The sequence below is a fragment of the Protomyctophum bolini genome (genome assembly GCF_963924005.1).
Source record: "Protomyctophum bolini genome assembly, chromosome: 21".
In the NCBI taxonomy this organism is placed as follows: domain Eukaryota; kingdom Metazoa; phylum Chordata; class Actinopteri; order Myctophiformes; family Myctophidae; genus Protomyctophum; species Protomyctophum bolini.
Genome location: NC_137882.1, coordinates 8,735,287 through 8,759,600, shown reverse-complemented (window position 1 = coordinate 8,759,600; position 24,314 = coordinate 8,735,287). Strand labels below are relative to the sequence as shown.

Sequence of the window (24,314 nt, the reverse complement as noted above, 5' to 3'; positions counted from 1 at the left end):
GTGTGTTATACATATATTAGTGACCTATCGAATCATGTAACTAGCAGCAGCGCTACAGCTTGAAGAGAGATTGTATGATCTCACAAAATTTCAACATATAAAATAATTAGTATTATTTGAAAATAGCTCACAACCTGTTGCATTGCGAATTTTGCGAAACGTTGCTACTTGATTGGCGAATTTTGGCGACCTCTCTGTGTAGCCATGTAGTCAAGTAGCGAAGGGTCACCAATTTCGGTATAACATTTGTGTTTTCTACCACACCAAGCCCTATGGAGTTAGAACATGCTGCTGCTACGGTGACCAGTCAGTGACTAGCTATCTGCCGTGCTAGCTACTGCATACAGGTTGGTAAAGACATATGATCAAAGATCAAACATCTTGCATTAGGTATATAACAGTGATCCCCTTGTAAAGACGTTATTATTATTGTGAAAGAGACACGTTCGCTGCCAGCTGCTAAGCTCTCTCTCTCTCTCTCTACCATCTTGGGTGGAACCGTGGAAGGATAAAGGCTATGTTGCATTGTTTTCTTATGCATCTCTGATGGAAAATGTGTGTAAAACCGTCAAGTTAACTCACTATAGACCTTTAGTTTTGATTATTCTACCAGTTCCTTCCTGGTGGTGTGAGGTACAGTTTGTTGCACGGATGCATCCCCCCCCCCGGCTGCAGGCTAGCATTGCTAGAATGGAATTCTAACCCATACTTGTTAATCGCTGCTGGGGCTTTAGGGGGGCTGTGGCCGTGTGGGTCTCATATTCTAACACATTAGAGACACAGAGACAGTATGCATTTGATCTGATTGAGTTGGTGTCATTGCATGGAATGTGAAGACGAGCTACAGACTACAGTCTAAAAGAAACTGAAAGCACAATGGGTGACATTTCCCTGAAAGTTGAAGGTGATTGTTGTCGAACTAAGCATGGAATCCTTAACACAATAACACTTAACACAATGCATCCAGCTTCTATGCTACGAGTTAGGGCATTTAATACAAACCAAAATGCTTACACCACAGCACTGGTTCTTTTAACGTTTTCATGTCAAGGACCCACAAATTAATAAAGTATTTGGCCGCAGACCTATACCATCTGAAAAGAGTTTGTGCCACGGATCACAGATCCCCCCCCCCCCCCCCCCCTCCTCCATATGTGGAGCTGTCTATCATCACCTGGGTCCATGCATATATGAAGATCACGACACTGACCTCATCAAACCCTGGATAGCCATACATAGTTTGACGTATGTAGATGTATAGCTTATATGTATAGTTTCATTATAGATATTCCACTGTTACTTTCTTAGCTTACGCATGTTTCATGATAAATGTTTTTATGTGATGTATTCCCATGCTTTTTTGTTCTTGCTTAATGTAAGTCGCTCTGGATTAAGAGCGTCTGCTAAATGCCTAAATTGTAAATTGTCCAGCAACTCTACATCTGTCACCAGATTTATAGTTTAACAACTGCTTCTCAACTGTGCCGTATTAAGAAGCTCTGTTGTTTCAGCGCAACCTCGCCCTTTAGGTCGCTTCTCGCCCTCAAGGCGTCTTAATGGTTATAGGCATAAGTTTGATTTATCTGCTTGGGTTGTCTTATTAAGTTATATACCGTACTTGATTCAATGCCAAGTCAAAATAAGATGGCATGTGCAGTGCATTTGTACTATTTTTGTCACTGGTGTTATAATTCCGTAATTGCAGGCCCCTGTCTGAATATCAAACAGAAAACCGTAGTCTGACTTGAGTATCTTTCAAAATGCCTGCAACTATTATAGATACTATTATTTAGAATAGATGACAGATACTATTATTTAGATGACAGATACTATTATTTAGATGACAGATACTAGACTAAAGCCTAAAGAGATTTGTGGTGTGGCTGGCTGGGCCGTATGTAAACAAGGTCATTGTCACCGTCTCAGGGCAGGTTACAAATAAGGGATGGACTGATAAAATATTTTCTATTCAGAATTTCAGTTGTACACATGAAACACATGTCTTTCTGCTAACGCAGATTCTCTAGGCCCTCCAAACTATTTGCTTTTATAGCCTTCCAGGTATTCGCTATGAACAATGACTGTTGCTGTTCTTGTTCATTGCTCCATAGGATCTGTTTGCGGGTATGTAGGCTTATAGAGAGGATTGTCAACAAGACTGGTCTTGAATACATTAAAAAGCAGGTATATGTATTATAGCAGATAAGCCTAGGCAACAAGTTGCTTTGTCATTTTATTCTAGGGCTCAAAAGATATATGTTGTCAGCTGTCTGAGGACTGTTGTTAAGTCCACTCCCTGCATTGTGGAAATAACAGTTCCCTTATAATGATAGAATCTGTCACATGTAAGCCGCATAGTGCCAGGGCAGCTGCAGAACAATATGTACCCTAGACTAGTTAGTAGTGCATCTTTGGTTACACAGGGTTTCTTAGTTTAGCAGGACCTTGACACCTCCGCGATTTAAATCTAAAGCGTTATCTCATCTGTCCGGTCCCAGTTTCATCACGTCGTAAACACGTCCACTAGTAGTGTGGGAAGGAGGGGAGGGTCTCTAGTGACATTTCACTAGAGACCATCTAGTATCTACTATCGCTGATAGTTCAGAGGGACAATGGGATTGGGAAGAGGACTAGGGAAAAACATGCTTTGAGGAAGTTGTGCTGTGACTGGATTTGCATAGTGGTACATTTCCCCATAGGCTTGACTGGGCTCTCTCTTTTCTCCCTCTCTTTCTCTCCCTCCCCTCCTTCCTGCCGTAGTCTTGTCTCTACAGTCTACTCCAGCCCACTTCCCACTATACTTTTCCTTGTACTTGTCTTGCTCTGAGAAGAATGAACTAACTGTTTTGCTGCATATCTTATCGCTGGACTGAGGGAAGACTATATCTTTATACCACTTTTTGCTCATTCCACTTTTCAGGTCATCCAGACCTGAATCACAATGGGAGTTAAAGACCGCCCTCAGTGCTACTTTGATGTGGAGCTCAACCGGGAACCAGGTAGGAGATGCCTAATTGTACAATACTTTTCCCTTTTCCGCTGAAATTGTGTGAATTGAACCTGTAGATTTTTTTATATATATATATATATCTTTTTTTTATTAGGTTTTTAACATTTTAAAGAACAAAACATTTCGTTTCCCCACACCTTCCCCCCCCCCCAGCATGAATACAAATACATCATTGTCCTCTTTCTCTGTAGAACCTGTAGAAGGATAATATGTAATAAAGATGTTTCAATTGGATGTTGTAGTTATGTAGTTACTGCAGATATTGTGACTTAACACTTAAAAGTTAAACTCAAAGAAAGTCTTGTCTAGTTATACAAGGGCTACTAGGGATAGTGAGCCTGATGTGGCTGGGTTCAAAATATAAAAAAAGAATCCACAACAAAGTGGAACAACTTGGCTATCAATTCATTGTGAGAGGGGTCTGATATTATTTACTTTGAATGGAAAATGTAGTTCACTTGTCTGACCTAAAATGAAAACCAGAACTACTTTGGTGACAGTTCTGTCTGAAATAATTAAATTAACTTTGTTTGGGCACGGTAGGATACAATGAACTCACCCTCCCTCCAACTCCCTTAAGCATTGTTTATTATTCAGTTTCACCACTTCCCATAACATTGCTTCTAAAAATCTATTTTTCACCACAGAATCCCTCTAATCGTTAGAAGTTATAATATGACATAAAGTTATATAAATATAATAATCGTGTTGTCTGAATAATTAATGAACATCGTAGTTATATCCATGGCCCATTTAAAAGACGTCCTAGTTTGTACCATTATCAATGTTTTTCAAAATCTACAGTATTGTACCAATCAGCAGCAAGACATCTTTATGATTCCAACCATCTCCATTTCTCTCTAAACTTAAAACAAACTTTCCTATGTTAACCTTTTATTTCCCTTTTTCTTACTTTTTCTTTTTCTTTTTTTACAGTTGGGCGTATAGTCTTTCAACTTTACTCGGATATCTGTCCCAAGACAAGTAAAAACTTCCTCTGTTTGAGTACTGGTGAGTAGAACTCCAACTGAGGTGTTCTTATACATCTGAAAACATAGCATAGCATAATATGCTTTAAAAAAAAATATAATGACGAGAGATTAATTTCTTATACCCTATTTTATACTTTGTTGAATGACAGTGTATTGCAGCAATAATAGCCAATCTACAAGTTCACTACTCCGGAACATGTTGTTGTGAGCTTGTAGTCGCACTATTTATGAATAGTCGTATAAAAATGTCATAGTTGTATATTGTAAAAAACGTTCCCATAACTTCCAGAGGAAATTATCAAAAATGTACACAGTATATCACTTGATGGCATACAGAAGTTAATGGATGGATGGAGAGCCCTGGTCGCCCTCTATAGTCTGACTCTAGATACAGTAGTTGTCGTTGCACTGTAGTGGAGATGGTCTAACTGGAAATGGCCATAAATCTCTGGACAGGAGGCAGATCAATCCACCCTCTCAGTTTTCAACCCCACCTGGTGGATGGGAACATGAGGCTGTCAAGGGCAGACTGACATACACCTACAATGTGACACGCCATTAGTGTGGTCACTTTGCTCTGGCTCAGTGAAAGCTTTTTAGCGTGTCAGTTTTAGGAGCCGCTCAGCTTGCACCAAAGGAAACCAAACCCTTGTGACGATGCCGGGGCCAGCAAAGTAAAATCCCAAGTGCATTTAGCAACCTAAGCTTGGCTGTTGCACAGTCAGTCCTCTGTACCCAGAAGGAATTCCAAACGCCTGTCTCATGAAAACTCTCCTTTTTGACCAAAGTGCAACACCTTGGGGCGTCAGGGAGAGGGGTGCTTTGGTCCAATATCCTGGCCCCACACACACTAGACCAGCAGGGAAGGATCCCCTTTTTCTTTAATGAACGACACAGTCCTCCTCTGCAGACTTAACAAGAAGATGCCGGAACAAGGTCATCTGGTTTATTCAAACCCTCCCAACCCACCTGTGGTTTCACTGCATTGTTTAGAATAAAGCATTTGTGGACGACGTGGCAACATGCAAGAGCAGGAGTTCTTAGACCTGCAGGGTATTTTCTGGTTCCTTGTACACACTACCACCTTCTACAAATGCAGGCCTGTTTCTCAAACCAGTGCTTCTCAAACCTTTCTGGACCATTGCCCACTTAAAAAATCTTAAGGGCGTTCACGGCCCACCCATATGACCACTTAACACAGCAGCCTGTCGGCCGCTGCTTTAAGTGGTCAGATGGAAGGTCTTTGTACATTTTCGGAGCCTGTTTAGTTTTATCATCAATCATGTCATGTGTTCTGGCTTGGATCGATTGAACCAACGTAGTGTAAGTTAAGTTGCTATACATCTGTAAGTAGTAAGCCTTGCTGAGCCATGATGTCCATAGGGCACGAGCCTATCTCCTGTTTCTGTAGCGTGAGGCAGCTTGATGTACAAGTACACCCCCTGGACATGGTGCTAGTATGTCGCAGGGACTATATATCTAACCTGACGCTGCCAGATCCAAGAAGCTTGCTACACAAGTTTGTTTCACAGCTTCGATGACGGGGCTGTTCATTTTTTTCAAGATACTTGGTAGATGATTGGATGGGACCGTCCGTCTGCCCACCGTGTGGGCGTGCAAACACAACCAATCATATTGACGTGTCTATATAGCTTCACATCCGGTTTCGCACATATCCCGCCTTTAGCTCACGCTGATTGGTTCGGTACAGGAGCTGTTCGGTGTTGGCTCAACTCCCTGAGAGATCCCAGATGGTTGTGGTGTTGGGGAACATGGTTACCCAATACCGCCCCCATCTGGCAAAGTCAGGTTACTATATATCTGTATCACAATGAAAACCCTCAAGTTTTATTTTTTTATACTATCATTAAAATCTTAGTGTTTGCCAATTATTTGGGGGACAACTTGCAACTACCCTGAAGCCCACAGAATGGCTAGTATATTTTATGTGGTTTGTTCTGTACTACTAGTAACTCACTTCTCTTTTCAGGTGAGAAAGGAACTGGCAAAGCCACAGGGAAAAAGCTGTGCTTTAAAGGCTCCACGTTTCATAGAGTTGTAAAGAACTTCATGATCCAGGGAGGGGACTTCACTGAAGGTTAACATGCATTTTAAAATAATGACCATTTAATAACCGGTCATTTACTCCCAAACTCTTGACTGGGTTCATGAGAACCATATAAGAAATGTGACAAGTCACCTTTTCCAAGGTGACTTGAGTTAGGACTGACTGACCATATTTAAAACACAGTTTCACAGTTTTGTGATTTTTATTTTATTTTATTTATTTAGCTCTCATGTACTTCTATATCTTGCTGTCGAGCAGAAGCATATATACACTGTATATATTTAACAAAAAAAAAGTATTAACAAGAGATTGTGATTAAATAATTGGATCAATTGCAACATATGTTCTGCAACACAAGAAATGGATTTGCACATACAAGGTTTACACCTGACAGCGACAATCTAAGACGTAACAATAAAAAACATAATTCTGATCTCTGCAGGGAATGGAAGAGGAGGGGAATCCATATATGGGGGCTACTTTGAAGGTAAGCGGGAGTGTTTGTGTGATATGTGATAAACCCTGAGGATTGTTAATTCACAAACCTATAAACCGATTCAGAAACTCGTCCCCTGGTCACAGCGAACGTATTTCCTGTAGGCGGAGACGACATATCTGCGGTGTAAACTCACATGTCTTCTACTACATTGAATGGTAGAGTGACTGATGTTGGTCTGCTCAAACGTTACTCTTTAATCTGCTTTTACTAAGAACTAACTTCACAAAGATGCCCAGAACATCGGGATGAACCTGTGTAGTTTATGGCTGCTTCAACAGTAGTGGCAACATTTAACTTTGGGGAAAAACGGAATGTGACAAAATACACAGCAGTGGCTGAGACCAGAGCCATAGCGTAATGGTTGAGACGAAGCAGTGAAAGGTCCTGAAAGATACATACGCGATATGTATCTTACCCGATACCCAATCTTTCTGTTGTATGAACACAAGGCTGCTGTACTTTATACCTCATACTAAGCATTTAAAGTATGAGGTATGTATATTTTTCCGTTTTTCTCCAAAGTTGAATGTTGCGACTACTGTGCAAGTTTACACCGCAGATATGTCGTCTCCGCCTACAGGAAATGCGTTCACTGCGACCAGGGGACCCGTTTCTGAACGTGTCTATACATATCCGGGAACCTCCATCAAAGCTAATTATGCATGAGCATTCAGTTGCATGTGCCTGTAGTGTTAAGCACAGGTTAACTCCCGCAAATATGCCTAATAATACCCGATGCCGACTTTCCCTTTCCATTGTCTTATTCTGCATAAATGTCCAGACGAAATAATGGGTTTTATACAAATCAGCATGGAGGGTAGGCGTTCTCTTTATTAAAAGCTCCAATCTTCCTGCCTAAAATTGTCAACGTATTCTTTTATTTATAGAGTGTGGTCTTTTGCAAAATGAGAAGGTAAGAGATGTACACAGTTCAGTAACACAATGTCATCATGTGGATAAATGTTAGCCCTGGTGTTGATGGATGTCACCATTCATAGAGCTATCTGATGACTTTGAGACGCCAAATACTTTGGCTCCTTGTATTACTGAATACTTTAACTGTATGGTGTCATAGGCATGTTCACTTTGATTGTTCTGACATGTAATTACAGGCCTTCTTTTGCTATTTTAAATTGTGACTAGTGGTCTCTCTGACCACTGTTAAGATCCCATTAAGGTATCGAATGGAAATAAGGTACTAATCCTCACAGTGTTATGCCTGGTCATTTAAAAGCGTAGTGTAATTTGCTCTCCACTGAGAGCTTTTGTTTTGAATTACCAAGTCAATCAGCTAAGGCCTGTAATTTAGGTGGTGTATTGAGACTTATTTATGCTTTTCTTCATATCCAGGTGTGTATGGTTGGTTGTCTAATTTGAACAATTGAAACCCAAACGTTTTTATGGTTTGCCAAAATTGTTAACATGGTGTGGGTAGGCAGATGGGTGAGGCAGTGGCAAGGCTTACTTAAAACCTTTCTCTCTCAGCCTCGCACCACATCCCTTATCATTCTACAACGGCTACATTCTGAGACATCCCCCCCCTCTGTCTCTCCTCCCAACAGATGAGAACTTCATTCTCAAACACGACAGAGCATTCCTGTTGTCGATGGCCAACCGCGGGAAGGACACCAACGGTTCACAGTTCTTTATGTGAGTATCATTCACTAAACTGCAAATGTATTGGTTTCCTTTTTTGTGCATGTGAGCCAGTCCTTTTTAAACTTTTGTTGGGTTTGTTTGGCTTAGGTTGTGCGTTTTGTCCCTTTTTTTTTTTCTCCCCTCAACTATTTTGATTCCTCAGAGTAGAATTTGACATTCTGTGTGAGAGTGTCAACAACCCTTCTCTGTGTGCAGTTAGAGTTCAAAGTGCAGAGAAACATGGATTCATTCTTTTTGTCTACAAATGTGTTACATTTTTTCTCTTGCCGTTTTTGTGTAACATTTGCAGAAACTCTAGCATCCTGCCCTTCCAAGGTAATGTGTCTCTCCAAGGCTGTGTTTCCTCTCTCTCTCTCTCTCTCTCCTGACTGTATCTGTATCTTTAAGTAGTCTTGTGTTAACACAATTTTTTCAGTACCAGGGCTGGGCAATATGACTTCAAATCAATATCACGATCTTTTTTGTCTCGATTACGATCATTGTGAGCCTAAAGAATATATATAATTGCAAATAAAAATGTAAAAAAAAGTATGCCACCATTGTACAACAAAGTATAATGCAAGGTCAAGCTGTTACTCAGAGTAATCAATTTAGTTGATTAAAAATTTGAAATTATTTGAAGCTTTTTGTGTGGATTCGTTGATAGAAGTATATATTAAACAATTAGTGCTTCTCTATTTTTCTGTTATAAGTTGGTTATTGGTTCTAAATACCCTTATTGATATATTTTCGGTTAATTGCCCTGCCCTACATAGTAGGTTGGACACTTTTGGATATATAAATGATATTATTCACCAATGGTTACAGCTGCCACATCTAATTCAACCACACTTTCCAGGCCTCTCATTTCAGTACTAGGCTACGTCAACAAAAATGTGTTGATGCATTTACTGTAACTGCTTGGTACTTAGACTGCACACTTTGCATAATCCGAAATTGAGTAGATCATTTCCAGTACCCATTGTTCAGTGTGTATTTATTCATTTACTCAGATTTACACACAGGGATTCTCTGCTCTGTCCAATTTATTTTGTTATCTTAATCATGGACAATGAGTCTCATGAATTCTGTTCCTTTTGTGGAATTGTACATACAGTAAGTCCATGGTATTAACAATTGGTTCAATTATCTTGCTTATACTCATCCCCTTTCCTTTTCTTTTTTTTATGACCCAAACACTGCCCTCGGTTGACCCAAACTGGCTCGATTAATGACCGGCCATTCTTCAAACAGCACGACGAAGATGGCGCCTCATCTAGATGGGTAAATGACCTTGATCAGGGATAATTAATGAATCAGTAATTCATTTTTAATGAGGACATGTTACCAATTTATTCACACAGAAAGTGTCACAGAACCTTTTTTGTCAAGCAATGCTTGTTGAAAGAATCATTCAAAAAGTTTTGAGATGTGATGAAGTGAAAAATCAAAGGTTCCATGAATAAATAAAACGTAATTGTTAAAATAGCAGGTCTTCAAGATTGTGAGCTTGTAAATTATTTTCATTACATTTTCTCATTAAATAGTTCTTGTAGGCCTATGTATTTATTTGGAAGTATGGGGAGACGGGGAGACCTCAAAAGTATCTTTTGGGTATTGAAACGTTTGGGAACCACTGCTATATCCCACTGCAGAGTCCACGTGGTCTTTGGTCTCGTCATCTCCGGATTTGAGGTGATAAAGAAGATCGAGGGGCTGAAGGCCGACTCGGCTAGCAGGCCTTACGCCGACGTGAGAGTGGTCGACTGTGGACAACTGATCACCAAGTCTGCTAATGATGGTAGGCTTTCATCAATAAATAATCTTCAAGTCTTTGATTGAATACTTACAATGATTGTTTAAACGGATAACCCAAAAAGCCCTATAGGGGCTTGTTTCCATTGTGGTCCTCCTTGCTGGGGGATTGCTGACCTAGAACCGCAACCCACCCTATGGGCCGATTCATACTCTTATTTAGTGCCGAAAAAAGTCTGGAACACATTTTGTTTCATATGTGAACAACGTGCTGTTTATTTATTTGTAATTATTTTAGACAGTATTTGTTTTATTGTTGAGAAGTTGAGAGCGAGTGGGGGAGGAGAGGAGCAGGTCTGACAACAACAACACTGCAGCCAGATGGATCGCACGGCCAGCAAGAGGCATGCTACTGCCCGCTCTGCGGAGCTCACCTCCTGGCCACAAGCATTTGGAAGTTGACTTGTGTCTACCGGGGTTTCCTTGGCTTCACAGCCGACCAATTGAACTCGAAGCTGGGCTGAATGAATGAGGAAATACCGCTGTAGTTACCTTGTTCGGCTCGTCAGAAATTTTCAGTGGCGCCGACTTTAAGACAGTTCCAGCCCACCGAACCTCGAATGACGGCACATTGTAGTCTCTACAGAACCGGACCGAGTTTTTCTCCTGTAAAATAGGAGTGTGAATCTGCCCTATGCCTTCCTTTTATTCATTTTATTAATTAGTTATTTATGTAATCTTAACTAATGTAGCCCAGCCTGAAGGGAACCGCATCTCTGTTGAAGACTATTTCTGGTATGGTACGAGATAGTCCCAGACAACATTTGTGAGTATGAATAACTCTACCTTGGTTTGTGGCTTAAGGAGAGAGTTGTTCATGTTAACAAACGTTTATTGTACTGTATACCATGGTAATGGCATGCATTCTTACATAAATTACTAACAATTTTGCGTTGTAGAACACATTCCCAAGTTTAAACCTTGCAACCCGTGCAGAGCAGAAAAGAGATTTGACAATTATATAATTTTTGGAATCTATAAATAGCTTTAGGCCTACGCCTTTTTATTTTCTGTTTTGTCTTCATCCCCAGAGCAAAATGGCTGTGTGTGTGTGTGTGTGTGTGTGTGTGTGTTGCCTATCAATGTAACTGGGTCATTTTTTGTGTCGATTCCGTAAGAGGATGGCATTTATCTGCTGACATTCCGCCTGGCATTAGAACAGGGCACGTAACTCGATCTGCTATTTAACGAGGGTCACTGATGCTATCTGTGTGGAGCTGAGCTGGCTACTGCCTTTCCAACTCTTAACAGAACTGCTTTCATTGCCTCTAACATGGCAAGACGAAGCCTCTCTTGTGGTGCCATGTAATACAACCCTGAGAATGACTCCTGAGCGTTTGAACTTGTCATCACCTCTTAGGTGTGCATTTAGGTCCCAAAGGCACACAGCATGGCTGTATTCTTAACACATTAAGACCTGAGACTGAGTCTAAAAAAATCATTTAAAGTTCTTACATTTTCAAGATTTATTTAAAAATGTTCAAAAATAGCAGATGTACAAGCTCTATCTGCCATCTTTGAATAGCCAATGCTAAAATCTAAATCAATGGCACAGATGCTTTCCCGGTTTTAATGGTTCACAGTGTTGACTCTGCAATGTTTTCTTGTATCAAAAAGCCAATTGTCTGGTTGGATTCTGGACGTTTTACAGAAAGGTTTATCGTCGTCTTCTTGCAAAAGTGTTGCTATTAAAATACAAACGATGTCTTCCTAACTGAACCTTTACCAAATTGTTGTGTGAGATAACATGCGTGTTGTCATTTTACTTCAGTACTTGAAGGCAAGAGGAAAAGAACTGCCCATTCAGCAGACTCATCCCTCAACTCCCAGGACTCTCAATCCTCCTCTTCCACCGAGTCCGAAAGCGAATCGGAGGAAAAGCACCGACATCGCAAGCATAAAAAGCATGGCAAGAGCAAGAGGACTAGGAAGAGAAGGAGAGTGTCGAAGCGGGAGAAGCACAATGACGTTGCACCTTCTGTCCAAAGGTGATTTCATCATTGTTGATTGTCAAAACAATGACAGAATTGTTCAATTGCATTGCAACATTAGAGCCTGACCCATGCCAGAATGTGTCCGTTTTGGAGAGTTCTAGACCAGTGGTTCCAAAAATGTTTTGCTCGAGACCCAAAAGAGACATTTTATGTCTCCCTGCGGGACAGACTAGTGAAAATAGCAGATCTACAAGCTCCCAACGTAATGTCAAAGCAAACGAATAAGGCAAATAAATGTTGCCTTTGCTCCCACAGTCCTGTGAAGGGAGAGACGGCAGAGGTTGGAGAGGGTGAAGAAAAGGAAGAGAAGGAGCAGGAGCAAGGTGTGAAGAGAGGCAAGCCTGTTGTTCGGCTAGAAGAGATCCCTCCCGTGCCAGAGAACCGCTTCCTACTGAGACGAGACATGCCAGCTCAGGAAGAGAAGCCAGAGATGTGAGTTCTATTTTTATGTACCTTAAGTAATTTGGTTATGGGCCTCATCATGGGCCTCATTATGGGCCTTCATTTACACATGTAAGGGTGTGTGATTATCAAACTAAATGCACAATATGGAGGTTAATTACAATACTAAACCTGTCTAATAACCACACAACTCGGAATTCCAATTATACCATGGCCAACAATTAAAATACGTGTAGTGTTTCAGGACAGAAGAGTTATTTTAAAGTTTACCTTTGTAAAAAAATATGTGGAAAAAGAATGATGGTGGCGACCTTAAAGAAGGTCCAAGGCAACTCTGTTCAAGTAGAAAATTATTTATTCCATAAACGAGGGTTACAAAACGCTGTTGACCTACGTACTGTATGTGTTTCGGCCTTCATCAGGGTCCATTGAAACTAAAAAACCCTCTCCAAAGAGCACCTCTGTAGTCACCACTATATGTGGTGTTTGTTCGCATTTTACGGTCTTTGAATAGAAACTTTGCATTGGCACTGTCATCAATGTCAAAGTATACGTCACCTTACTACTCCAGCAAGTGGGAGAAACCAAAAAGACCACATGATGTAAATTTAAGTCATCGGCTCTTAACCGTTGGCTTAGACTCAACGTAAATTTACGCCAACAGCGGTGAATGTGATTAAATGTTCAGCTTGATCATTTCAGGACCAAAGAAGAAGAATCATCTCTTCCAAGTGACATGAAACCAGCAGTCACTAAATCTGGACGGAAGATCAAAGGCAGAGGAACAATGGTACGCTCATGTCTCCAAGCTGCAAACAAAGATTGTCGATTACATTTTTCCTTGTGAAGCTTAACCACATGAGCCCCTATATCTCTATTCTATTCTATGGCGAACGTTCTGCAAAATATAGGCTAAAATAGGAGAACATCTCGGTAAAAATGGCAGATCCACGCGCTCACAGCATGTCGTGACGTGTTGTGAGCTTTTAGATTGGCAATTGTATTGTATTTAGTGTTGTCACGATACTGGATTTTCAACTTCGATACGATATTTGGAAAAGTATTGATATTTCGATACCATTTTCGATACCACGCAACCACGGCGATTTCTGAGGGTTTAACATTTATTACAAATAAAAGCTGTGCAGTATTATGCACTTTCATATATTTTTTTAAATAGTATTATTAGGCCTATTATTATAATAATAATAATAATTATTATTATTATAACTAACTATGGATTATAAACCACTATAGGCCTACACATTAAAGTAAAGTTGTGAAGCACAACAGCATTTAATTTATTTCTGACCAGTCAACCACATCATCTTGGTTTCTATTCCTTATTTATAACTATACTTTATACTTTATACTCTTTATCATTTATAATTATAAAAAATAAATCAAAATAAATAAAGTTTTATAATCTATTCAGATATTATTCAATGCATCCTGTCTAAGGCCAGCCTACTCAAACTATTATTTTTATTAGTAGTATTATTAATATCCAGAATCACGCATGCACGCACGCACACACACACACACACACACACACACACACAGCAACCGATTGCAACGTTAGCTTGCTAGCTAGTAGCTATATTCTGTTGACTGTTGATAGCTTTAGCTAGTTAGCTTATCGCTATGACAGCAACAAGTAAGATTATTGTATGCGGGCTTTTGCAACTGTCCTCTTTAGCTCTCTGTGTACATCGGATTCTTTATCTTACATAAAGAAATACGAGCGTTAAAAAAGTTAACACAGCGTGTCTAGTGTCTGTGAGTGCTGCTGCGCTCATTTGCGCCTGTGCTCTGTCTGACTGAGGAGGAGTATTCAGGACTGACGGTGACGGCCCCTCCCCTCCCTCAAGGCTCAGTTTGGAGGGGGCTGTAATCTTTGTGTGCGCTGGCCGCTGGGGAGCATGGTCTCAACCAACGAGAGCACGGAGCGGGACAGTATCGATAGTATCGATACTATGGAAAAGTCATATCGAACCGTTTTAATTTTCCAGAATCGATATTTATCGATATATCGATATTTTCGACAACACTAATTGTATTATGTCCCATAATCACACCCACAACCCCTCAAAGAAAAATTAGGCAATCTGCAAATTATCACAACCTCTGTTACCTTTGTGGTGCATAAGATAATGGCTGACAATTTGTGTTAAACCTTTTAATCTGTTTTTATTCTCTCTCTCTCTGCAGAGATACCATACTCCCACAAGGTCTAAATCCCGCTCTGCATCTGTGGAGGAGCGTGGGAGCAGTGAGACGCCGCCGCATTGGAAAGAGGAGATGAAGAGAACCCAGCTTTACCAGCCTCCTCCCAGCGTGGAGCGCTGGAGCAAAGGAGACAAGTATGACTGACATGTTGAACTAAAAGCTGTTTTCATGTACCGATCCGTTTTTTCTTCCCGACCCGATACCATTTCTGATACCATTCTAGTGTGTTATTTAAACAAATCTAAGACGGTGGTTCTCAAAGTGGTGACCCTCAGGGTTCGTGGGGGGGGGGAGTGGTTCCAAATGGTCTGTAACTCTGAACTTAGGGAGTAGGGGCAGCATACACACACACACACACACACACACACACACACACACACTTTAATTTAAGTTTTGGGTTGTAGTATGTACTTTGTTCAGAACCCCAGGAAGACTAGAGGCTCATTCATATCATGTGTCTCTAATGAGGTCCTTTAATAAACATAAACAAACAATATCCTTTGCATTCACATTTTTACAAATCTTTTTTTTTATGTAACATTGAAAATGTTTATGGTTTGTTAGTGAATGATGATGATAACAAAGTTATTCACAATTTAAACGTTATATAGTAGTTTGTTTGCTTGACTTATTATTGTTCTTAACAGATTGAATGACCGTGACTCAAGCCGATGGGACGACGGAAGTGACTCTGTGTGGTCCCAGTCACCAGAACACTCTTCAGACCACAGTTCTGAAAGATCCAGTCTGCAGCGCCCTCTCAAGAAAGAGAAGAAAAAAGCCAAACGCAAGAAGAAATCGAAAAAACGCAAACGCAAGAAGAGCACCAAGGACAAACGCCCTGAGTCTCACCTGCCAGATGGTGAAAAATCACTCTCTTCAAGGAGGAGGTCAAAGATCACAAGATCCCACTCTCCGTCTCATTCAACCTCTAGTAATCGACACTCGAGTAGCAGGAGAAGGCGGTCCTCGCTGTCCTCGAGAGACTCACGGTCCTATTCCAGGTCCTACACCGCCAGCCGATCCAGATCTCGTAGGAGATCCCGGTCTTACTCGAGGTCCAGGAGTCCCTCCCGTTCTAGAAGTCGCTCTGTGTCTAGGTCCAGATCCAGATCTCAGACCTATTCTCCTTCACGGTCCAGGTCCAGGACGAGATCTAGGTACAGATCCAGGTCTGTATCGCGATCCAGGCGGAAGAATTTGGCCAGATCCCCGAGAAGCAGAATGTCAAGCAAGCCAAAGCCTCAGGCCTCGGTCCAAGTAAAAGAGAATGTCCCTGAGAGCAAAAGCACACCTGTCCCAAGACTCTCTAATATTCCAGCACCAGAAAGTGTGCCTGTGATACCACTGAGTGACAGTCCTCCACCATCACGCTGGAAACCAGGCCAGAAGCCGTGGAAGTCGACCTATGTTCATGTTCCGGAAATAAAGGCGAAGCCCGCCTCAGCCGTCCTGCCATCCACTGGTCAAGCAGGCATTGGTTCTACTGAAAACATAAAGTCTTTGGCCGCATCAGCTGGCCTCTCGGGGGGTTCCCAGGCTGGATATGGTCAGACCGATAAGACCCACAGGCCCACAAGGCGGTCACAGAGCAGGTCCTCGAGGAGCCGTTCGTACAGTCGCTCGAGGAGTAGAAGTGACTCCAGGTCGAGGTCCCCTCGCCTGTATGACAGCAGGTCGTCCTCCTACAGCCGGTCAGGCTCTGAGAAGAGACACGATAAAGGCAGTGGTAAAAAAAAGCCTTTAGACAAGCAGTGGAAAAAATATTACAGCTCTCTGAGGAGGATAAAAAATGTAGATAAGTACATTTCAATTCCCGACGGTCAAGAGCCCCACTCGGAGTCAGAGGGTGGCACAAACGGCGACCATAGTCCTAGTCTAAATTGCTCCAAGGGAGGTGACTCATTAGGGAAGTTGAAAGAGAAGGGCATCCCTCAGGATCAGGGGGCAAAGCTTCATGATCCTTGTCCTTTGGAAGACTTGAAGACGGAATGGGACAGTGATGGTGATAAAGATAGTCAATTGAGCAGTACCAATAGCCTATCAAGAAAACAGAAAATGGCAGCTCAAGTCAATGAACCTTGTAATAAGGCATTTTCTGCCCATGTGGGATGGGATTCTGAAAGTGATGCTGAGAAGGTGCCAAGCAAGGCACCAGCCATCTCTGAAAAAGAGGAGGGCGAGGCTAGTTCAGAGTCTGAACATGAGACCAGCAGAAACACTGCAGCGTCAGATGGAGCAATCGCTCAGGCTCCCATGATTGCCACTGCCCTTAGCCAATCAGAGCAGACTCCTCTGAAGGTCACAGTGGTGGAGAAACATAAGAGCAAGAAAAAAGCCAAACGGAAGCATAAACACAAGCGGAGAGGTGAGTCCAAATCAGGGTCTCGTCGCACTAAAGACAAGGCAAAAAGATCTAAACATCAGAAGTTAAAAGAAACCTTTCATTGGCAGCCACCTTTAGAGTTTGGAGAGGAAGAAGATGAAGATGAATCCCAAAAAGAGAAACGTCTCGAACTGAAGCTTGTGAAAGGGATAGACAGCCGTGCAGGAATCAGTAAAGAGAGGCCCAGCAGATCCCCTGTTGTTGATGGCCCGGATAAGAATGGCCCAGGTTATTCTCCTCCCAACCAGAGCAGTTCAGTGCAGACAGAATCTCACGGAAGAGAACATCAGGAAAGAATGAGCAACCAACAAACGACAGTCCATGAAAACCCCAAACAAGCAGATTCAGAAAGGCAGTCTAACAGAAATAGTGTGAACAGTCCTAACCTGCCCATTGTTCGAGATCAGGCCGAGTCATATGAAGATATGGATATATGCACCCCAGAACATGATACTGAGACCATCGTTGAACCTCGCGTCACTGACAATTCTTTCAACAAACACTCTGAACTCACCCTGAAAACCACTTCCATCTCTCCAAATAAGATGAGCAAGGATGGTGATTCCGTCTGTCAGGCGCAGAACAAAGAACTGCAATCTGCACCACCTGCCGCCTCTGTGACGGGAGCTGTCGGACAGCAAGATGAAGCAGGCCTGGGCAAAGTTGCTGTTGACATGAAATGGAGGCCTCTGAAGGGAACGTCAGGTTTCCAGTCAGTGAGTCTGCCGCCGATCACCATGAAGAGCGGTAGACTTGCAGAGAACCAGACCCCCAAGTCCCAAAGTGTCAGAATGGAGATTAAGAGCAAAAGCCGTGTCCGACCAGGATCCCTGTTTGACGAGGTCCGTAAGACGGCACGACTTAACCAGAGGCCCAGGAACCAAGACAGCTCCAGTGAGGACAAGTCCCCCACGGCGTCGGGGACAAGGCAGTCTCGATCCGGGTCCAGGTCCCGGTCCAGAGGGCAGTCCCGCTCTTACAGCAAATCCAGGAGTAGATCGCGCAGCTCCAGCTACTCTTCCAGGTTAGAGTTGGAACAATTGGACGTTTTTTGTTACATCAACATTCGACAGGGTTTTAGCTATTATAATCTTCCTAACTGCTGACTGTGTGGAATGTATGATGTGGATCATGTAGTAAGGCTATTACATTTTTAACAGATTAAGAATATTCTTTTTTGGGGGAAATTTGTGTCTGTCGTTTTAATAGAAGTTTGTGACGTTAAAACGTTAATTTTTTCGTTAGGAGTAGAAGCAGAAGTCGCGGCAGAAGACGTGGCAGGGGAAGGTCACACTCACGCAGCAGCACGTACCACAGCTACAGGAGTCACAGGTACAACCTGAAACCTTTTTTTCCCCCCATGGGTGGATAATCTGGATATCTATTGATCCCAGAGGAGAAATCCTTTTCATTCATTGAACGTGCTGTCAACCTGACAGAACAATGTCCTTGGAGCTGGCTGAGAGTGTCAGTGTCGTGTTCACAGATGCTGTAAGCAGGACATCTGTTTGAAATCGCAGGAGATCAGAGCTGGAAACGTTCCGCTACAGGATGGTCCGATCTTAATGATCAACATCCATATCGTATAGAGACACACACACACACACTCCAAAGCCTCGCCTGTCATTCAGAACAAATACGTTTTGGGGCAGTGTGTTCCCCCTTTGGTTGTTTTTTGGGGATATTATAGCATACCGTCCGGAGCAGTGATCCCCCCTGAAATGTAATCCTAACTAAATCATACATGCTTTAATGAAATGGCGTACAATATTGTACTGAACTGACCACCTGTAATTATTTTGTTCCCATCAGTCGGGCGTACAGCCGAAGCCATTCCAGAGGTCACTCTCGTCGACGAAGGAGATCCAGGTCTGTAAAACTCTTTGCTTATATTAACTTTTATATAATTATGCAGCGATGGTTTACAGGGACACTCTTACTCTTAATAGAATTACCACGTTGACATTGTGTCATGTACTATTACCTAAATGTAATTTTAGGTTTTTAGGTTTTATTTATTCGCACATAAAGGTTAAAAGCAGGGGAAAAAAATTCATACATATTAATATTGTGCAGGAGAAGTTAAAAGTCAAAAGGCTTATTGAGAACTTCCCCCTAATTTGAAGAATCAGACATTAAATATAAACAAAACAATACCAGTAATACATTCAAATAGATATGCTTAAATACAAAATTACATGCAGTACATTATACATACAGTATATATTATATATTATAACAGTCATAATAACAACCCATCTGCAGATCTACTCACACATGTAGCCAACTATGAATTGAACTACTATGTTTTGGATAAGAGTGTTTGTTTGTAGTTTGCTTTAACCCATTCTGACCGGGCACCCATTTTGGTGTTGGCATCATGTTATGCTTTAGCTATTGAAAAATAGCAGATCTACAAGCTCATATCGCGCCACCGAGTGGCGCGATACGAGCTTGTAGGTCTGCTATTTTTGAAAAATTCGAAGAACGACTGACATTTTTAGAATCTGATCTCAGGTCAGAATGGGTTAATCAGACCAGTGTGTGTCCCGTGGAAACCTCGTATGAATCTGATCTCAGGTCAGAATGGGTTAAAGACTAGCAAAGATGGAGATTTGTTTCAGTCTAGAATCAACAGCATTCCAAAGAGTAGACCCTCTATATCCTATTGAGAACTGAAGTACGACAATAAGGTATGTGCAGGTCCTTGGATTGACGTGTGGCATATGAATGAATATTTGAATTAAAAGAAAAACGATTAAAACCAATTGGAAGATTTTGATAGTCATAAATGCATTTGTACACAAGTATACTACATATCTGTAAAGAATTTACCTCGGAGACAGACAAAATGTTTAATTTCTTGAAAAGAGGAGCAGATGGTTCAAATCGATCTGAGGAGATTTCTAGTCTAACAAATCTTTTTGAGATGAATGAGTGCTAGCCCATATTATAGGATATGTAAGGAAACATCTAGGAAAAATCTAACTATAATACAGGGTTAAAAAACTACTTCTGTTCAATAATGTAGACCTTCCTAATTATGCCTACATACAGACTTCATTGCTTTTTTACAAACATGATTTTGTTTTTAGAATTGGAGCAATCTCACACTGTATATTGCAATATTAGTCTGTGTTCTGCAATGACTTGTACCATGACTTAAGTAAGCCTCCCAGTTATTTCACAAGGTGCGTTACAGTACCTACAGTATCTAGCAAACATGGTAATTTAGTTGGTTCTATTTATAACCAAAAAGGCAGAACCTCCTGCACATGCATGGCTACATGCAGGTGTGAGACACACACATCTTGGTCTGACTAAAAAAAGAACTTGTCTGTGGTATGTCTGATGCACCAATGACAACATTGTCCTATTACTGCATCAGAACTAAGTTTTGGGACATTTATTACTTTTCTTTAAGTCTATTTATATATATATATATATACCATTTACCACCCCCCCCCCCACACACACACACACACACACACACACACACACACACACACACACACCTAATGTCACAAATATTCATTGTAGTTTAATCGTTTGATTTATGGTATTTTAGTTGGCACACTGCAAAGGATTGCAACTTTAAAAGACTGATGTGTATGTAAACAAATCATTAAATAAATAATTGATGCATATGAATGCTGCCAACGTTCCATCGTTGCTTCGACTGAAGCTAGTTTAAAAAAAAGGGGAAAAAAAGCTATTTAGATCACATTTCCCCCCCCGAATAACAGTAGACTTTTCATCCGTCTTTATGGTAATGCAGGTCGAAGTCCTATGACAGCTACTCCAGTCGGAGTTGTAGCCGGAGTGTGAGCAGAAGACGAGGGCGCAGGCGGAGTGACAGCTCCAGGAGATCGGAGCGCCGCTCCAGGTAAGACGGAGTGCTCCCTGGTGCAGCTCTGCAGACAACGAACAGGTGGTGCTCCCTGGTGCAGCTCTGCAGACAACGAGCAGGTGGCAAGTCTTGCCTCTGCTTTTCCTTTCCCTTCACTCTTCTCACTGTGGGCCAAAGTCACATGGCATGTTTTTAGCCTTTAAAGCTGTACCACAACTGCTTTCAAGAGTTCTCAATTTCAACACGAGCCGATGGGCTTGGCCTGGGTTTCAGGCCGACAATGTATTAATTGGTCTGTTTAGGTCTGATATTCTACGAATACATGTGCAAGCATAGAAGGAAAGTCTAAATTAGACAAACGACACTACAAATCCAGCAGCTCACAACTATCCAAATACTATAAACTACACATGTACTGTAGCGTAGCATGGATCAGAAATCAGTTTCTGTTCCCTGTGACCGGTTTCAAATCTCTGTTTACCAGCTTATCCCACGTACCTTTCCTTTTTTCTAAATGTGATGTGATCGATTCTAACCCCGATCTGCAGGTCCTACCGCTCCTCCAGTGGCAGCAGTGGAAGCAGCAGGTACAGCTGAAAGCCACACTTCAGGGACAGTTTGTCGACAACAGCGGGACGAGGGACACAAGCACAAGGTCTGGCCACCACCGTGTCTCAACCACATGAACGAGGAGCATGTACTGTAGACGATGCTGCTGTCGGGCCGGAAAACGGTTACTTTTTAATAGGAAATGGAACACGGAACCTGTGTTCAAAATGGATCCAATGTACAGTAGGTTATTTAGGCGTTATTTAGTCACAAGCTCTTGTTAATACTTTTCATTGGTTGGATATCCTTCTACCCTCAATTCAAAAGGGGGAAGCGTTTATCCGTCTGTCTTCTACCAAAGCATCCAGTTTGCACAAATCTCTACATGCACAAATAGTAATGCATGCCATAGGAAATACAACGCACTACATTGCATCCATGCAACTGTCCTATTAACTGTACACTTTGTACTTTTATGAAAACACGTTCTTGCGCAATACCTACTGCCCTGCTTGCTGTGATGAATTCAAATGCGTCGCCACTAGAGGCCCCTCCCCCCCCCCCTTTATTTTACGCCTGAATATAAGAAGCAATTTAATATTTTTTTCCAATGGAAATAGCCTAACAAACGGGGTGGTATTATAATCGGGGACTAGACTATTTGACATTCAATGTTATTTTTTCACAAATGAGTCTGGAAAAATGGGTGTCGTCTTATAATCGGAGTCTTATATTCGGGACAATACGGTATATATATGTGTGTTTTATGAAACCCACAGGCACACTTGACCACTTTCACTTATTTAAAACAATTCATGCTGTGGATCAATCGGCTGTTTTTGCTACTTTTGTGTGACGCTGTAGTATGACAAAGTAGGGCATTAAATCAAATAAATCATAAAAAGTTGTAATATGGACATACAAGGTTACTGCCCGACAGCAGCGACGAGTCGCAGCTTCAAAGACCAAAGAACACATACCATCTTTTAGCTTGAAAACTGGATAGTTGTGGTGATTGACGGCATATAAATAGTATAAATTAGGCTTTAGATACATTTTTGGAACGTGCTTTCCTCAGCAGCATAGGACTCACCCACTCCTGAAACCTCCCTTTTAATAATGTAAATATTCTGAGAGGCGTAACAACAATTTTCTATTGTACATTTATATACTACTTTATACTTTGTATTGTCATAATAGCATGTCAACACAGTGTATGACAGACAAGGATGATGCCTTAAGCTGCCTTAAAAGGTAAGGCAGAGGATTTGAAAGTGAATTAAAAGGTAAGGCAGATGATTTGAAAGTTAATTAATTTGTATGTGAAAATACTTTTCTTTTCTTTTCTTTTTTTTGCCGCTGAGTGATTGTTTAAAGTGAAAACGTATAGTTTCTTTGAATGTAACATAAAGTAGCTGTCTGTCATCTTGATTACACTGAGAATGTTGCATTGTTTATAAACTGAATAAATGCCATCACAAGTTACACCATTTCTCTCCGTATTTTCTCAATGAGAATCGAAATTGGAATTTAGACTAGTAGAAAAACATACTTGATTGTTATATGCAAAAGTATTATATGGGTAATAATAATGTCAATGGCGCCATCTAGCATGTTCTACGGAACTGCATGCATTATTTGCATTCACAAACTTGCACTGACAATAAATGAAATATGCTAATAAATCATAAGCTGCTGTGTTGGCATCAAAATGCATCAAAGGCTCACCTGATTGAAAGTGACTTAATTTTCCTGACTTAATTTTCCTAAATACAATGCAATTAGAAGTAGCAGAATAATGTAGCCTAACACTAATTACACCCCCCAAAGCACTTGACTTCACCAGAACAAGGGAATGGGGCTACAAATGTAATAAATCATTTATCATAGCATACTTAGTACTAGCCTAATTGAAAATTGGGTTCCCTCGCTGCAAAAAGTGCCAACATTTGCATACCGAGCTATGCTGGTAATTGAACCCACCCAATGTTTCGCCGTGGAATTATAGAGGGCTGCACATTGTGTATTCGACTGAATATTTGTCTGCAACAGTGTCCAACTGCATGTATGACTTAACTATTCTACACAAATGTAGGTCAGTATAAAGTCTAGAATTTCTCTACCATCGTTAGCATGGGCTTGTATGCCTTTGCTGTATAGGTTAATACAAGATTGTACTGCATGGAGAACCAACATTGGCTAGAGTAGAATATGATTCCGTTTCTCGTGATCCAGGTAGCCTCGGGCTTCCCTGCTGGGTTACAAATGGACCCTTAAAAGGACATTTCACTGCTGGAAGAAACTGCAGTCACTCAATGTTAATAGTATTTGTAGTAGATAACAGTAGCACAAATTGAAATGTGCACCCTATGGCCAGAAAAATAAGAAGTCTGTTTGACTAGATTGTTGAATTCCTACAATGCCCATAATGCTTTAATGCACTACCCCTCCTTGTGGAGAGGTGGGAGGCTGCATGGAGTGGTGTGACTTTGTAGTCCAGGAAGGAAGTAAGACCATGTTCATGCCAGGTTGTTGGTCATGAACATGGCGTCATAACTAAAATATAAAAAAATAAAAACACACAGAAAAGAGAAAGTGTTTCTTGTGTCCTAAACATCATTAAAAAGATAAAGTGCCAATCGGCACAGGTCTCCACCTGGGCAGGTCAGGTTATGGCCTCCTGGTGGCGCTATAACAGGCCATTGAGGAATATTTGGGGCAGAGGTTCGTCGTTGGCATCCAGGGAGTGTGTGCAAAGTTTGGCATGGATCGGGCCAACAGTGCCGTAGATTAGCTGATAACGGACGTGTGTTTTGCCTAAATCGGCCTCATGGTGGCACTATAACTGGCCGTTGAGGAATATTTGGGGCAGAGGTCCGTCG

The 24,314-nt window shown here is 41.4% G+C and overlaps 1 protein-coding gene across 5 annotated transcripts; it reads left to right on the top strand.

Moving 5' to 3' along the window:
• Window positions 1-258: 258 nt before the first annotated feature.
• Window positions 259-22,936, top strand: nktr (natural killer cell triggering receptor). 5 transcript variants are annotated; one of them, XM_080793619.1, is made up of 17 exons: window positions 259-347; window positions 2,921-2,999; window positions 3,947-4,021; window positions 5,993-6,100; window positions 6,513-6,557; window positions 8,132-8,219; window positions 9,462-9,491; window positions 9,863-10,008; window positions 11,794-12,010; window positions 12,272-12,448; window positions 13,121-13,208; window positions 14,630-14,781; window positions 15,295-18,057; window positions 18,279-18,365; window positions 18,846-18,902; window positions 20,812-20,919; window positions 21,432-22,936. In XM_080793619.1, exons 2-17 carry the CDS (start codon window positions 2,942-2,944, stop codon window positions 21,478-21,480), a joined length of 4,248 nt encoding a protein of 1,415 aa, XP_080649745.1. In that variant the 5' UTR covers window positions 259-347; window positions 2,921-2,941; the 3' UTR covers window positions 21,481-22,936. The 5 variants fall into 5 exon arrangements, with proteins under 5 accessions (XP_080649745.1, XP_080649746.1, XP_080649747.1 ...); XM_080793620.1 differs by lacking the exon at window positions 259-347 and adding an exon at window positions 2,636-2,683; XM_080793621.1 differs by lacking the exons at window positions 259-347; window positions 2,921-2,999; window positions 3,947-4,021 and adding an exon at window positions 7,457-7,482 and having other exon boundaries at window positions 6,032-6,100.
• Window positions 22,937-24,314: the final 1,378 nt, after the last annotated feature.